This window comes from Mustela nigripes, chromosome 10 (genome assembly GCF_022355385.1).
Source record: "Mustela nigripes isolate SB6536 chromosome 10, MUSNIG.SB6536, whole genome shotgun sequence".
Taxonomy (NCBI): domain Eukaryota; kingdom Metazoa; phylum Chordata; class Mammalia; order Carnivora; family Mustelidae; genus Mustela; species Mustela nigripes.
In genome coordinates, this window is record NC_081566.1 from 66,346,664 (window position 1) to 66,361,704 (window position 15,041).

The window sequence follows — 15,041 nt, forward strand, 5'->3', positions numbered from 1 at the left end:
GCCTTTTGTAAGTGGCTTCTGGGGTACGGGGTCTGCTCAATTCTCTCCCTTTCCAGTACTTTTTGGAAGGAAGGGGGGGTGGCAGATATGTGGTGATGGGGTTTTTTTTGTACCGTTGGGTTAATAAAAAGACTTGAAAACGCAGACAAGGACTCCTTGCTCTTTCTGGGCACAAAGGTTGGAGTGAACCGCAAACCCCGGGGGGAAGGCTTGCGGGGGGCGGATGGGTATGTGGCCCAGGGTTCCTGGCAGCGGGACTGGCAGCGAGATTGAGGGCCCCGAGCTGATCTTAGTCGCAGTCCTTAGTCCTTCCTAGTCGAGGAGCCGAGGGACGCCCGAGCGCGCCACCCCTCCCCCTGCGTCCCCGCCCGGAGAACGTGTTTCTTTTCTGGGCACATTCCTGGGCCAGGCGGGCAGCCAGCGCCTCGGGGACGGAGACCAGTGCCGTTCAGTGCTTCTAGGCTCAGCGCTCCCTCCCGCACCCCGGCCGGCGCTCGCGGTCCAGCGGAGCGGGAAGCGGCGGCCCCGGGCTAGCAGACTCCATCGGGGTCGCCTCCGCTCCCCTGTGGCACGAGTAGCCGTGGAACCCTCCCTCGGCACCCGGGCCGGCGGAGAACGGCCGGAGAGCTATTTCCAACCCTCGGCGCGCCGTGTCCCCTCCCCCACCCTGCAGCTGTGTCCGTCCGTCCTAGGGTCGACCTTGCCCCTCGTCCCTGCTGCCTCGGGAGGTGCCGCCCTCCGCCTTCCAGCGGCGGCTCTTCCCCGGAGAAGCTGTCTAGACGCCGGGAAGAGGGGAGGTCGCCCCTCACGCCGCTCGCCCCGGGAGGGGGCGGGGGTCCGGGACCCCAGCAGGCCCCCCTCTCTGCCCGGCCTCCCAACTCCAGATCTTATTGGCCCGAAGTTTCCGCCCCCTCAGGGACGCCGGCCTCCCATTGGCCGGTACCGGTCACGTGGTCCCGCCTCCCTCCCTCCCTCCCTTCGGGGACTGGAAACCCCGGGCGGCAGCAACAGGTCCCGGCGGGTCGCAAGGCGCGGTCAGGTGAGGCCCTACCGGGCTGGGGGTCCCCGGACCCCCGCAGGACACGGACGCGCAGCCGGGCGTGCGCTCCGCCGGAGACCGGGCGCTGCGTGTCGCCGCGGGGCTGGCGCGGGGGGCGCCCCGGGCGTCCGTCCCCGAGACGGAGTTGGCGCTGGGGCCCCGGGCAGGCTCCTGCTGCGCCGCGGTGCCCGCCTTAGAGGGCTGGGGGGCGGCTCCTGGACGCGCCGAGCTGAGCGAGTCGGAGGGGCAAGGCCCCCCTTCAGCTGCGGTTTCCACACCGCAGAAGGGCCGGACGCGCCTGGAAGTGTGTTTGGGCCGGACCCTGCCCGCCTGCGAGTGCGGAGGGGTGGCGGCGGGGAGCGGCGGGGGACTTCCTAATAAGGCCCAGCGACGCTGGCGGGGGAGAGCGGGGCTCCCCGGTGGCGTCTGGGATGAGCTCCGCCGGGGGAGAGAGGTGCCCGAGTGGGAGGCCCCGAGTGCGGGGGTTCCGGACTGTCTCCTCTCGGGTCTCCCGAGCGTCCGTCTTGTTGACCCAGATATCGGGGCTGGTTTCCGTGGAGATGGCGGGTCTGACATCACCCTGGTTGCCATGGCGCCTGGTTCTGGCGGACCGGAGCAGGCTGTACACAGCCAGGGATAAACGGGGACTTCAGCCCAAGCTGCCGGCACTTCCTTCCTGCCACCACCTGTTAGCAGTCACACGCAGCAGCTGGGGACAGGGGACTATGACAGCCCAGTGCGTGGGGGGGCCGCCGCTCTGGGGACGCTGCAAAAGCTGGCCGGGGTGTCCTGGGGATGCTGCTTGTGCCAGGGACGCATGGGCGTGGGGAAGACACCGTGAGTGTCTGTCCCAGCTGTGGATCCCAAGGGGCTGCAGGTCGTTCAGGCTGCGTGGGGGTCTCGCCCTAGCTCAGACAGAAGGGGGCCGAGAGGGGGAGTCCTACTGCCAGGCTTCTTCCCAAGCCCACCTTCCCTTCCCGGGTTTGCTGTCAGCCCTTTCCACTTGCCGACCTTTTGGCCCCACAGGAAACAGCCACTTATCATCTGGAGGACTAGGTCCAAGACTGGGGGCTCGGCTCCTCTGCCCCTCCTGTCTCATGCTAGGTCCTAGCTGCAGCTCCCAGCCGGAGGCGACAGTCCTGGGCCCAAGTGATGATGGGATAGATCTCCCTCCTCTTAGCCGTCTTTGCATCAGGCTTTGGAAGCTGGAGCCACTTCCCAGCCCGCCGGCCAGGGCAGAGTGGATTATCGAACGGTTGGCCCACGGCTCTGCTGTCTGTTGCTTTGCAAACTGTGAAGTCTTTATAACGGAGAGCGACCCTCTCCCCGTGGCCTTCACATGCCCCGAGGTGACACTCTGCCCATCACAGAGCACGGAAAGAATCTGGGAAGGAGAGTCAGCATGACAAGGAGCCTTACTAAGGGTCCCCACGGATGGGTCTGCCGGCTCTTCTCAGGCCTGGCGGCCGTGAGGACCACCGGGGAGGTTTTAAAAAGGACCCAGGCCCAGTTGGGTCAGACTCCCGGGTGATTCTGGCGGGTGCCAGCGCTGGGGGTCCCCGAACCAGACTGCGCGAAGGGCTGAGGCTGGGCAGGAGTCCTGTCTTCTGCGCCCCCATGGGGGAGGGGGTGATGGTGGGAGAGTCTGGGATGGTTATTTTCTCCCTCCTCTCATCAGCTGCCCGTCCTCGGCAAGGTCAAGTTAGCCAGCCTGTGTGGCCTTCATCTTCCCCGACTAACCCGAAGGCCCTGGCCAGGTCACTCCCAGAGCCTCTCCGGGCATGTGTTTTGACCTTTTGGAGTGGCCCTGCTGGTCTGTGGGAAAGGGGACCTTCTCTGTGGCTGTGGGTAGGTTTTGATGGGCAAGGCTGGTACTGCCCAGAACAGTGGAGGTTAGGGTTAGAAGGGTTGGTTCTGGAAGCTGCTGCCCAGCCCTGGGGACCCGGCCCAGACTGCCCTCTGCATCCTGCCTTTGCCGAAGGGAACTGGCGTCCTGAAGAGCGCTTTTCTCTGCAGGTGGCGGCGGCAGCTTCGGGGACGCCAGCAAGCATGGCTTCCTGCCCAGACTCTGACAACAGCTGGGTGCTGGCTGGCTCCGAGGTAGGGAGAGCAGGCCTGGGAACCCACAGAAGAGAGGTGCTGGCAGGCCTGGGCTGCTCCCTGGGTCTGTGCCCTTCCTTGGTGCCCACGGTCACCTGTGTCACCTCCTTCAGGCTGCCAGGGGAGGGGACTCCAGGGCCAGGAGGACAGAGATGGGGCCCCAGGAGTCAAGTGGTGGGGCTTGGACTGGGCCTTGAAAGAAGGGTACCATGGGGTCAGCTGCAAGAAGTAGGGGGCTGGTGTGAGCAGAGGGCCTGGGGCAACAACAGGAAAGCCATTTTGGGGGAGACTGAGGCAGTCCATGGAGTGAGGTGGAGATGTAGGCTAGATTGTGCTGGAATGAAGCAGGGGGCAGAGCCTGGGAACCTCTACAGACCCAGGCACACGGTTGTCTTCCTGAGGGGTGGGTCATGGAACGGCTTTGGGTCAGAGGGACTTGGATGGTCATTGCCCTGAACAGAGCCCCCCCCCTCCCCCCTGGGTGAGGTGAAGAGGGGACTGTTCTGAACATCTGCAGCACAGCTGGCGGCTGTGGACGCCTGTGTCCCCAAAGCCACTGAGAAGAGAGAAGGGCGTCATCAAGGGTCCCAGCCCTGGCTACTTGGTGTGTCAGGCCCTGCTGGAAGGGGCGGAGGGGACAAGGGGCAGAGGGGAGGGAGGAGGCTGGGCTCCGGGAGCTGCTGGGCCAGGACACAGGGCCTGGGGCACAGCGGGGGAGGAGAGGGGCGGACCCTGTCATCTGTCCGATGCACTTGCCTCCTGTTGGGTATCTTTGTTAATCGAGGGGCATTTACCTCCGGGTCCTCCCTCGTAGCAGCGGGGGCGTGGCTCCTGATGTGCCTGGCAGGCCGTGAGAGAAGACTGGTTTGAAAATTGCCAAGAACGTACTCAGATGGAGAACAGATCTCGGAGGGGTGGCGGAAGCTTGGGCAGGGGAGCGGTTGGCAAGCTGCCGAGCAGGGGTGTGCAGGGAGGGGAGCGGGGGTGGGGCTGGGGCGGGGCTGCAGGAGAGGGCTGTGTGGGGCAGAGGGAGAAGCCTGAGAGATGACCTAGACCCGGTGGTGTGAGCAGCTGCAGAGAAGCCCGATGGGGGCGTGTGGTGACCCTTAGTCCCCAGGGGGCCGTCTTCCGCCTCCCGCCAGTCTCCAGGTTTCATTTGTGGGGAGGCCGGAGACCCAGGCTTCAGCTGGCTTCTTTGGGAGGGCGGGGGGCACCTGATGTGTGTGTGTGTGTGTGTGTGTGTGAGAGAGAGAGAGATGTGGGGGCACGTCCCAGCCCCTCCCCTCCCCACCAGCTTGCCTCTGCTCACGGCGGAGGTTTTTGTGAGATGTGGGTGGGGGTCGCTGAGCGGTGTGGCAGGGTCCGGAGACCCCCAGCAGAGCCCCGCGCCCCCCCCCCCCCCACCCCGCCATGGCCCTGGATCTGTGCTCTGCAGTGGCCTTCTGCCTGTGCCCCTTCCCCAGAGCCTGCCCGTGGAGACCCTGGGCCCGGAATCCGCGGCAGACACCGAATCAGCGCGAGCTCCCCGGGCACTCGGGAGCCCCTCCAAGGCGGCTGCGGAAGAGTCCACTGGAGCTGAGGAGGGAGGAGGTAACCGGGCTCCCCTGCGGGCGGGGGTCCCATTCCCTCAGGGGAAGGGCGTTGGTTCGTCTGATTTCCGGGGTTAGTGGTGGTCTGAAGCCTTCCTGCCCCCACCCGGCCTGGCGTGTTCCTGCCCCTCCAGCTCTGCAGGGCCTGCGGCAGCCCCAGGGCTGTGTAGGGAGTTCACTTGGGGGGCGGTGGCGTGTCTCCTGGACTTTTTCTTCCACCACAGAGACCGAGACCGTCTTCCGGTCTGGGGAAAGCTCCCAGTCTGGGCCCATTCTGCCAGCGAAGACTGCGGCCGAGGTGAGGACCCTCATCGGGTTGGGGGGCGGTGGGTACGGTCCAGAGTGCTTATGGCCCTGTCTGCTCAGGGGGACCAGGAAGGCGATGGCTGTGCTGGGGGGCCCCCTGGCCTCGGAGACACGCCGGTCCAGGGAGACTCGGACGAGGGCCCTGGGGTGGCAGGCCTGGGACTGGACACAGAGGACTCGGAGGGTCAGAGCCCCCCAGGAAACCTGCCTTCATCGCCCAACATAGGTGAGATGTGCCCCTCTTTACTCTCCTTCTGGAAGGAACGAGCAGGCTCCGGGGAGGGAGTGCTCACTGGAGGGCTCGCCGCCGAGCAGGGCTGTGGTCCGGGCCCTGGCACTGAGCAGCTGGGGGTCTCCTTACGCTGTGTCTGAGACTCCTCCTCCTTACCCCCGAGGACGCCGAGGCTCAGAGAGGTTACGTGATGCAGCCAAGGTCACGTAGCAGGGAAGTGGCAGGGCCCGGGTCTTCCCCTCGTCCGGGGCTGCTTCTCTTCCAGCCCCTTGGTTCAGCTCTCGCCCCCCATGAGTCTCCATCCTGTGTCCAGAGATGAGAGAGGGAGGGAGCTGCATGGCCTGGGCAAGAGAGGCTGCAGGCTGTCTTGTCTGAGCCAAATGCAAGTCAGACCAAGAGAGCAGGAGGCTGAGGTGGGATCACTGTGCACCCTCAGGGGGGAGGGGGTTTAGTCCCGGAACGGGTGGAGGGAAGGGCTGAGGGGAGCACTGCTGGGGAGGGGTTCACACTGGAGGGGATGTTCCAGGCTCTGGGTCGGTAGGGTTGGAGGAACAGAAGGTTCCAGGCCAAGGCTGTAGCATCCACTGTGGGATGAGGCCATCTGTCCTGTGCTAAGGAGATGGGGCCCAGGACAGCGTGTGTGACTCTGAAGGGTGACAGGTAGAGGGAGAGGCCGGGGCCCTGGAGGGGACAAGTGCAAAGACCAGGGGCGGGCAGATTCGAGGCACGTGATGCTGAATTATCTGGTTGTGGGGCGCGCGCAGGGGGTGGGGCGCAGGCAGCCGGATGGCAGCAGGGGTGCTTCTCCGAACGGGCGCGGGGTGCGCTGGGCCCCCAAAGAGACCAGCGTGGAGGGCAGTGCGCTGAGAGTTTGGTCCCTGGGGGGCGGCAGGCAGGAGTGGCTGGCCGGTCAGTCGTACAGGTCAGGGGCTACAGACTGGGGAGCGTGGGGGTGACATGGTGCGGTGGGGTGGCCGGTCCCCCGAGCACCCTCACCGTCAGGCCAGGAAGAGCGGGGCGGCCCCCGAGCTGTGAGGGAGTTGGTGGGAGGCTCGTGTGGGCAGAAGGAGGCTGCGCCATGCAGAGTGGCTCCCTGGGTTTGCAGACGGAAGGGCCCGTGTCCCGCTCTCGGCTGCCCAGGTGCACGGGGACCCGGGGTCCCCACGTGTCCTTGTGGGTGGCCTCGGCCCGTGTCCTGTTCTCCGGTTGCCTCCCTGCCTCATCCCGGTCCCTTCCTCCAGCTCGGCCCAGGGAGGAGGCCCGAGGCTCCAGCAGCGAGGACGACACCGAAGTGGACGTGGAAGGTCTGCGGAGACGGCGGGGGCGGGGCCGGGAGCCTCGCGCTGCTCAGCCCGCGGGGCCCCTGCGCGAGGGCCAGGCCGGAGGCGAGGGTGCGGCCTGGGAGCTGGGCGTCTCCCTCAACGTGTGTGTCCTTGGGGCCCTGGTGATGCTGGGGCTAGGAACCCTCCTCTTCTCCGGTGAGTGGGACCTCACCTGCGGGCTCCTGGGGCCCCGTCTGGCCTCCCCGTCGCCCCCGTCCCCTCACCAAGCTCTCCGTGTCTGTTCTCAGGTGCCCTGACAGAGTCAGACAGTGGTGAGTGGGGACGGGGCCTGGCTTGTCCGAGGGAGGCCTGAGGGAGGCTGCGGGGGGCAGTCAGTGACCCTTGGGCTGTTGGTGCTGATCCTGGGCCCCTTCCCTGCCGGCCCTCTCAGCCGTGGGCTCCAGGTCCGGGGCAGGAGGGCACGCACACGTGTGTGTATGTGAGAGTGGGCGGGAGGGGGTGTCTGGTGTACGCAGAGGCCAATTCTGGATGTGGCTTTCCTGCAGGGCCCGCGGAGGAAGTAGACCTGCAGGTCTTCCCGGACACGGGGCTGGACACGGAGGTGCGGGACTCCGCAGGGCATGGGCAGGTCGGCTTCCGGGGCCCAGAGCTAAGCAGGGCCTGCCAGGGAGACCACAGGCCATGGGGCAGGAGGGTCATTGTCTGCCTTGCCCTCAGGATGGGGCCCCGGGACCGGCGGACAGCATTCCCAGCCTACAGAGCATGGGGGCACTGCTGGACAGGCTCGCCAAGGAGAACCAGGATGTGCGGCTGCTGCAGGCCCGGCTGCAGGTTCGTGCGCAGGGCCCTCCCCCGGCCAGGGGCTGACCGTCTTCCCTCGGAGGAAGTCGTCTTTGTTACCCGCACCTTCCAACCGGAGAGTCTCATCCCTCCTGCTGCCCGGGCCCAGGCCGCATGCCTGGCAGCCCCCTTGGAGGTGGTGCTGCTTTGTTCGGAGCCATGGCAGCACCTGCGGGGACTCAGAGGGAAGGCTGAGCGGCCATCAGTTAATAGTGTCTGTTCTGGGTGGGGGAGGCGGGTCTCAGAAGGCTGATGGCAGGTGGGTCGAAGAGGGTCCTTCTAGAAGGATACGGAAGCGGAGGTCCGGGACAGGATCTGGGGACGCAGGCTCTGGTGCGGGTTGTGGCCGGCGGAGAGGAGGATCGAAGCCTCTGAGTGGCCACGCTCCTGGAGTGGATGGGGGGCGGCCCTGACGGGACCCCCCTGTGGCCCTGTCCACTCTAGGCCCAGAAGGAGGAGCTCCAGAGCCTCATGCCACAGCCCCGGGAGCTGGAGGAGGAGAACGCTGAGCTGCGGGGGGCCCTGCGGCGGGGCGAGGCGGCCCAGCGGGCCCTCGAGGCAGAGCTGCAGCAGCTGCGGGCCCGGCTGCAGGGGCTGGAGGGCGACTGCCTCCGCGGCCCAGATGGGGTGTGCCTCAGCTGGGGCCCAGGCTCTGCGCCAGCCGGGGCCACCGAGCAGCGAGGCCCCGGGGAGCGGGAGCGGGAGCCGGGCGCCGGCTTCCTGCAGCAGAAGCAGCGGCTGGAGGCCGAGGCCCAGGCGTTCCGGCGGGAGCTGGAGAGACAGCGGGAGCTGCTGGGGTCCGTGCGGCGGGACCTGGAGCAGAGCTTGAGGGACGTGGGCCGCGGGGACCCGGCGCGTGCGGGCCTGACCGCGCTGGGCCACAGACTGGCCCGGAAGCTACAGGACCTGGAGAAATGGGGCCAGCACGCGGGGGTCCCTGCCAATGCCTCCGAGGCCCGCTTCCAGAGCTCCAGGGAAGGGGGCGGAAAGGAGAAGTGGCGGGATGGGCGGGGGGCCCGGAGCACCGAGCCCTGGAAGCACAGGAAGGACGGCCGCGAGGGAAGGAAGAGCTGGGGGGACGAGGAGGACAGGGAGGCCGCGGGGAGGGCCGAGGAGCGGGGCAGGAGGAAGGACGGCCAGCGGCAGGGCCCCGGGGCGCCCCCGAGGAGGAGTGGGGGCCTGTACCCCCCCGCGGGGCGGCAGGAGCACCTTCCGTGGAAGGAGGGGGCTAAAGGCCGGCGGGACCCCCTGGGCCTGTGGGCAGAGCTGTCGAGGCACAAGTACCGGCCGCCCCAGGGCTGCTCGGGTGTGCCTGAGTGTGCCCGGCAGGAGGGCCTGGCCTTCGGTGTGGAGCTGGCCCCGGTGCGGCAGGAGGAGCTGGCCTCCCTGCTGAGGACTTACCTGGCTCGGCTGCCCTGGGCTGGCCCCCTGACCGAGCAGCTGCCCCTCTCACCTGCTTACTTCAGCGAGGACGGCATCTTCCGCCACGACCGCCTCCGCTTCCGGGACTTTGTGGATGCCTTGGAGGACAGCCTGGAGGAGGTGGCTGTGAGGCAGACGGGGGATGACGATGAGGTGGATGACTTTGAGCGTTTCATCATCAGCCACTTCTTTGGAGACGCAGCGCTGAAGAAGAGGTGGGCGGCCGGGCCCAGGGGAGGGGGACAGGGTGTCTGAAGGAGCAGGGGCCCTGAGGAGGGGTCTTCATTGGAGCCGCTTTTAGTTTGTAGCTGGCTACCCATGGGGCGGCGTCCACAGACTTGCCTGCCTTCCGGGAGGTCGGGAGCCGCCCAAGCTCAGCCCATAGTGGTCTGGGCGGCCCCTCTTGGGCTGGGGAGACTTTTCCTCCGGGGTGTTCTGTCCTGTTCTGTTCTTGCCTTCCTGGCGCCCTGACTTCACGCAGAGGTAGCCTTCTGGCTCCTGTGTTGGCTGTCTCCAGAGGAACAGGGTCCCGCTCTGTCTCACTGTGTGGCCTCATCCTCTAAAGCTGTCTTCCTGCCCCCACCCCGTGTCTCCCGACAGGTCTGGGAAGAAGGAGAGGCCCTTGCGGAGCCCAGGGAGGGGCTGAGGCCTGGCGTCCCCTGGTCCCAGGGACCACGCTCTCCTCTGGCTCCAAGGGGAGCAGAATCACTCAGCACTGAGGCCACTTCTGCAGGAGAAGGCCTTAGCTGGCTTGGCCTTGCTGTCTATGCAAATGTGTGCAAATGCGGGGGCGTGACAGCCCGAGCAGGTGGGGGGGTGTGTGTGACCGAATGCTCATTCTGCAGCCACAGCTTTTACCCTTGCGCGTGTGCCCCCCACAGCGGGCCCCCTGGCTCCATGCACAGACCCCAGTCCCCGGGATGGGGGCCCAGCACTAGGGCTTTCCCTGGAGTGTCGTTAGACTTGAAGCAGCCACCCCGGGGGCGGGGGGTGGAGTCCCCTCTTTACCTGTGCTGCTCACGTGGCAGCACCTCCCGTGCGCACTGTAGGAGCTGCGGGTGGGGGTGGTGTCCGAGCACAGGGGCCCCGCACCCGCCTTGTCCCCCACGCCACCCTCCCAGCCACCCCGGGACCGGGGCTGGAACTCCCCATTTCTGCTCGCAGCCTTGGGGCCCCTGCGAGATGGAGAAGATGACCATGGGTTTCGGGGTGTGAGCCTGCGGCTGTTTGATCTCGGGCCGGCTCATTCCGGGGAGCCTTGGGTTTCCGAGGCTCAAAACGGGCCTGGACGGCCGCGGAGAGACTAAATAAAGCGGCGGAAGCTCGATGCCTGCTCCGTGTCCTGCGCGCCGAAGCGGTCCGTCTCCGGGGCTCGGAGGAGGGGGCGCGGGGGCGCGGGGTGGCCGCTAGGTGGCGCCCCGGCTCCGGGTTGGGCGCAGACCCCGCCGGCCCCGCCGCGGGCGGCCGCTCCCGCAGACCCAGGCCGCAGACCCAGGCCGCAGACCCCGCTGGGCTCGTCCATCCTGGCGGGGCTCCTTGATTGCCCTGGACATGCCCCGCGCGCGCGTGTAGGGGCAGAATGACGCGGTGTGGCCGCGGGCAGGGGAGAGCGCACGTCCAGGCGGGGCTGGGGTGGACGGCGGGAGTTGGGGGGCGGGGCCGCGTAGTGAGGTCTGGGGGGTGTGGGGCGGTGGAAGGCCGGCGTCGGTGGAGCCTTCTGGGTCAGGAGGGACTCGAGGAAGTCCCCCGGCCTCGGCAGGGGGTCAGTGACTGGGGCCCGGGTCTTCAGGAAACGGGCCTTCTGGAGGGGCCTTGGGAGGATGCTGGCTAGGCTGGCCCAAGGCCTGGATTGGGACCCCCAGGAGGAGGTCTGTGTTCGCCTGTTCGAGTCCCCCGTCTTCCGCAGGTGCTCAGAGTCTGCGCGGGCTCCAGTCGGCCAGTCAGCTTGGGTTTCCGGGGCTGGGATTCCGGCCAGAAGGGAGGCCACTTTCCTCATCCTGGGGAGGGGGCACAGCCTGGCCTCCTCAGGTCCTCCTGGGCCGGTTCCTTCATCTGCATGACAAAGTCAGGGAGGCTGGGAAGAGCCCCCAAGCCCCGCTTCTTACCGGCTCCTTAGGGAGTGGCCGTGCTGAGCTGGCCATCTCAGGGACTGTCCAGTCAGTGCGACAAGGAGAGCCATGAACCCAAGGGGTCTGCCGGGGAGCCCAGGACAGCAGGGCCAGTGGCCGCTGGCTATCCCGTCCCTGGGCTGACCTGGGTAGGTGATGCTCACAGCATAGGTCATAGGTCAGCAGGCCCCTGTCAGCCCCCAGCCCGTGCACCCGCGGCAGCACTGGGAACCAGCGAACCCCGGATCCAGGTCTGCAAGTGAATGTGGGCCAAGGGAGGGTAGAGCTGGGTGGCAGCACTCCCCACCCCAACACACACACACATACACACACACTTCCACACTCATTCACACACACCGATAATCTGTCCTGAGGGCGGGGGGGGGGCGCCCTGGGGACAGGCCCACTGGACTCTGCTGCCCAGCCCTGCTTGGCCTTCCAGACTCTGGCCTGGACCTTCCCGTTTAAGTGTTTGGCTTTTCTGCCTTTTCTCTAAGAAACCCCCAAATCAGAGCTTGGCTCCAGGGCCGGGGGGCAACTTGGGGGAGTTACTCAAGTCGGGGGTGTCTCTCTTGGGTCTTCTGCTCTCAGTAGAAACATTCTACTTCCTTTGGCCTATCCCCATGTCCCTCTGTCCCCCGGTCTGACCTCCCTCTCCCTGTTCCTCACTGTCCAGCCTCGCTCCTTCCTGGGCTCCCCGAGTTCCTGCCCCTCCCCGGGGGCCCTCAGCCTGGCCTTCCCTCGCCAGTGCCCCCTCTGGCCCTTACCACCCTTGGGATCTCCCCGTCTCTGCCTGCCGCCCCAGGTCCCCAGGCCCCAGTCTCTCCCTACTGCCTCCCACTCCCACCCCTCCTAGGGGATGGGGGGTGCATGTGAGACTGTGGTGGTGAGTGGACTTTGGGCCTGTATAACCCCCATGAGCTCCTTGAAGGTCAAAGCCATGTGTTCCCCCTGAGAACCTCTCCCAGCCACCCCCCGCCCCGCCCCCATGGGCCCAACCCTGGCCTGGCTGGCTGTCACCTTGGGAACCTGCCAGGGTCACCTTGATGCAGGGATGTCCCCCCATCAGGCTTGTTCTGGGCCACAAGTGTTCCTGGCCCTTTCACACGTCACCTTCTTTGCGGGTCAGGTAGGGATGCTGCAGGGTGGCCGCTGGGCCTAAACCCAAACAGCAACAGGGCCCTCCCTCCCAGCTGACCCCTCAGCTGTCTGAGCCACAGAAGCCCCTGTTCACCTGCTTTCCTGCACAGCTGTCTGAGCCCTCTGCCCCCAGCCTCGTGGAAGGTCATGGCCCATCTCTCTGGTAAGCCTTGGCTGCCGCAGTAGGCCCTGCCCCAGTCACTGGTTCTTTACTCCGGGCCACATGGAGGCCCAGACCGCCCAGGTCTCTCCTAACTAGTCCTTGGGGCAGAGCAGGCTCTGAGGTCAGAACACCGAGGCGCCCCCACCCCCCAACCTGTGGGCCTCCAGTGAGGAGCTCCTCCCTGCTTTGGGGCTCAGCTTTCCCAGCAGTAAAGCGGAGACTGTGAGTAACACCCCAGAGGTTGTCCCAAGGGGGAAATCAGTCACTACAGACAAGCAGGAAACGGTTCAAACAGTAGCCATCACAAAGAGTCATTTTCTTGGTTTAGCCAAGCTCTAAGCGGGGAGCTGGGGGCTCTGAGAGGAGAAAGGGCTGGTTCCCGAAACACAGGGAGGAGCCGGCCGGTGGGAGGAGCTCTTGCCTCCAGCTTCGCGCGCCCCGCTGTGCAGACCCAGGCCCTGAGGCTAGCCCGATTAGTCCGACAAGCAGAACCGCACCGCTCCACCTGGTCCTCTGCACCCGCCACCGGGAGGACTTGGCCTAGCGACCAGGAGGAACTGGGAGGGATTACAGGATTTGCGACGGGGGAGGGGTCCTCAAACCCGACAGCGGTCAGGCCCGAGGGAGGGGGAAAGCCCTCTGGCCGGATGGCTAAGGGGACGGGTCAGGATTCTCCCCCCACAGACCCACAGCAAGGCTGCCGGAGGAGCTTTGGGGGGGGGGGGAGGTTGCTACCGAGGGCACTGGGGCAGGATGCCTGTGTGAGGGAAGGTGTGCTCGGGCCTGCGTGCGGGCCGCCAGGACAGAAGGGACCAGCTGAGAAACTGGGAAGTGTCTGCCAACAGCCCAGGAGCGAGGTGACACGGGCCTGACTTGGAGCATGCGACGGACTGGACGAGCCTTGAGTGGGCCCAGGCCGGGGCACCTGCGGGGGGGGGTCAAGGACTCCAGCTTTCCGGCCTTGGGACAGGTGGGTGACCATGCTCCCCTGCACCCCTGCAGCGCTGGGAAAGGAGGTGCTGGTGTTGCAGTGGGGCGGAGAGGAGAGGGCAGCGGGGCTGGACTCCACAGGATGAGGGCGAGGGAGAGCGCTGGCCTCTGGGCTTGTCACCCACGACTCCAGACACGTGGGTGCCCCCCTCCCCGTTCCCTCCAAGGCAGGGCCCCGCTGGAGAAGTCAGACGCTTAACCTTACAGAGCCCAAGGGGAGTGACCTCCAAGGTCGGCTCTGAGACCCTGGCCACCATCAGAGGGACAGCTGTCAGGTTGGCGCAGGGCAGGCGGGAACTGAAACCAGGTGCCATGGAGAGGTAAGCAACAGCCCCATTTGGAAGGCCGCGCACCCATGGGCCACACAGACTTCATGCTTGCCTCTGGAAGGGGGCCTCGGGCCGTCACTGAGGCAGCCCGTGGCTGGGGGGGGGGGGGGGGGGCAGGGGCAGAAACCTTGGCATGAGGGCTTCCCGGCAACAGGATGCCCCCCTCGTTCCCCCTCGAGTGCATGGCTGTGGGCGCAGCAGGTCCCGGGGGCCCCAGGCTGGCGTCACCGCTGTGTTTGGGAAGCGAGAGTGGGGTGCTGGGGAGGAACGGGGGAGGCAGCTCCGGGGTGCTCGAGCCACACAGACCCAGCTCCTCTGCTCATGGCTCCCGACTGAGGCCCGTCGGCCCGACCCCTAAATAAAATAAAAGCGAGCTTCTAGAAGACCATGCAATGAAATCAAAAAAGGACTCTTTCGTGGCTGTGGGGTCAGTTCCCCACCTCCAAAGCTGAAATCAGTGCATAATCACCTAACAGAAGGACAAAAATGATTCTCTCAATCGTAAATCTTTAAAAATGTCTTGTTTAGGGGTGCCGGGGCGGCTTGGCGGGTGAAGCATCCGCCTTCGGCTCAGGTTGTGATCCCACGGTCCTGGGATGGAGCCCCACGGGTCTCCCTCTGTCTCTGCCTGCACTCTCTCCCTCCCTCTTTTTCGGTGTCAAATAAATAAATACAATCTTAAAAAAATATGGTCTGCCTTCTTAGTGAGGGGTGACTCCCAGATGTAAGGGTGTTGTCATCGGAGGCGGGCCCTGGCCTCTTCAAGCCTCGTCTTCCGGAACCTGCAGGAGGCTGCGTGGGCTGGCGTCCATCCAGAACTCGGGCTGTGCCTTCCGGGCTCATGCTGCGTCTGCCTGACAATCCCGGTGGTCCCCTCTTCCCCGCCTCACCCTCCCCAGCCCCCAGCTGGTAAACCAGGCCTCCTACCCTAAGAGGAAGGCCTCACGTTTGTGCAGAACTGCACAGCTCGCAAACGCTTTTCACGCACACTAACGTATGTGAGTTCTCTTGGTGGTGGCGGGAAGGACGGGTTGGTGTGGCGAGGCCCGAATTTCAAGGGCTGTTGGTGTCTCTGCGAGGAAAGCACCGCTTTGGGGACTAGGTGAGTGAGCAGCCCTAGAGAGCAGGGCGGCTCCGTGGGGGACAGAGCAGGCTGACCGGCTTCGGGGGACAAGGCCCAGCGTGTTCCAGGGGAGCCCGTGTCTGAGGCGAGGAGGAGGAAGAACCCTCTGGCCACCTGAGGTCAAGGGTCACCCTGCCTGCAATGAGGCCTCGGAGCCGAGGGCCAAGCTGCAGTGACGGAAGGAGTGCGGGGACTGCAGGCTGCCCGCACTGACCAGGGAAAAGGCCGCCCAGCCGGGTGGTTACGAGCCTTGCAGGAGCTGGAGTTTTCCGACTTGGGAAGGAGGGAGGCCTCCGACCCGAAGTCTGTGCTGCGGTAGGAGGGCTGGGGGCGGATAAACCCTCCATCTGAGAGGGCAGCGGGGGGGGGGGGGGGGG

At 66.1% G+C, this 15,041-nt stretch overlaps 1 protein-coding gene across 3 annotated transcripts; it reads left to right on the plus strand.

Moving 5' to 3' along the window:
* Positions 1-937: 937 nt before the first annotated feature.
* On the plus strand, positions 938-10,138 carry PBXIP1 (PBX homeobox interacting protein 1). 3 transcript variants are annotated; one of them, XM_059413838.1, is made up of 11 exons: positions 938-1,039; positions 3,056-3,139; positions 4,603-4,729; positions 4,953-5,026; positions 5,095-5,260; positions 6,508-6,744; positions 6,837-6,860; positions 7,095-7,177; positions 7,267-7,380; positions 7,834-9,026; positions 9,412-10,138. In XM_059413838.1, the coding sequence occupies exons 2-11, from the start codon at positions 3,089-3,091 to the stop codon at positions 9,455-9,457; spliced, it is 2,115 nt and encodes a 704-aa protein (XP_059269821.1). In that variant the 5' UTR covers positions 938-1,039; positions 3,056-3,088; the 3' UTR covers positions 9,458-10,138. The 3 variants fall into 3 exon arrangements, with proteins under 3 accessions (XP_059269821.1, XP_059269820.1, XP_059269819.1); XM_059413837.1 differs by lacking the exon at positions 938-1,039 and having other exon boundaries at positions 7,095-7,150; XM_059413836.1 differs by lacking the exon at positions 938-1,039 and having other exon boundaries at positions 5,104-5,260.
* The last annotated feature ends 4,903 nt before the right edge of the window (positions 10,139-15,041 follow it).

Excerpts from the sequence above, each read along its gene's own strand:
- PBXIP1 (XM_059413838.1), top strand. The coding sequence starts at position 3,089 with ATGGCTTCCTGCCCAGACTCTGACAACAGCTGGGTGCTGGCTGGCTCC. Across the intron at positions 6,861-7,094 it reads CCTGACAGAGTCAGACAGTG|GGCCCGCGGAGGAAGTAGAC; the intron begins GTGAGTGGGGAC and ends GCTTTCCTGCAG. Across the intron at positions 9,027-9,411 it reads GACGCAGCGCTGAAGAAGAG|GTCTGGGAAGAAGGAGAGGC; the intron begins GTGGGCGGCCGG and ends GTCTCCCGACAG.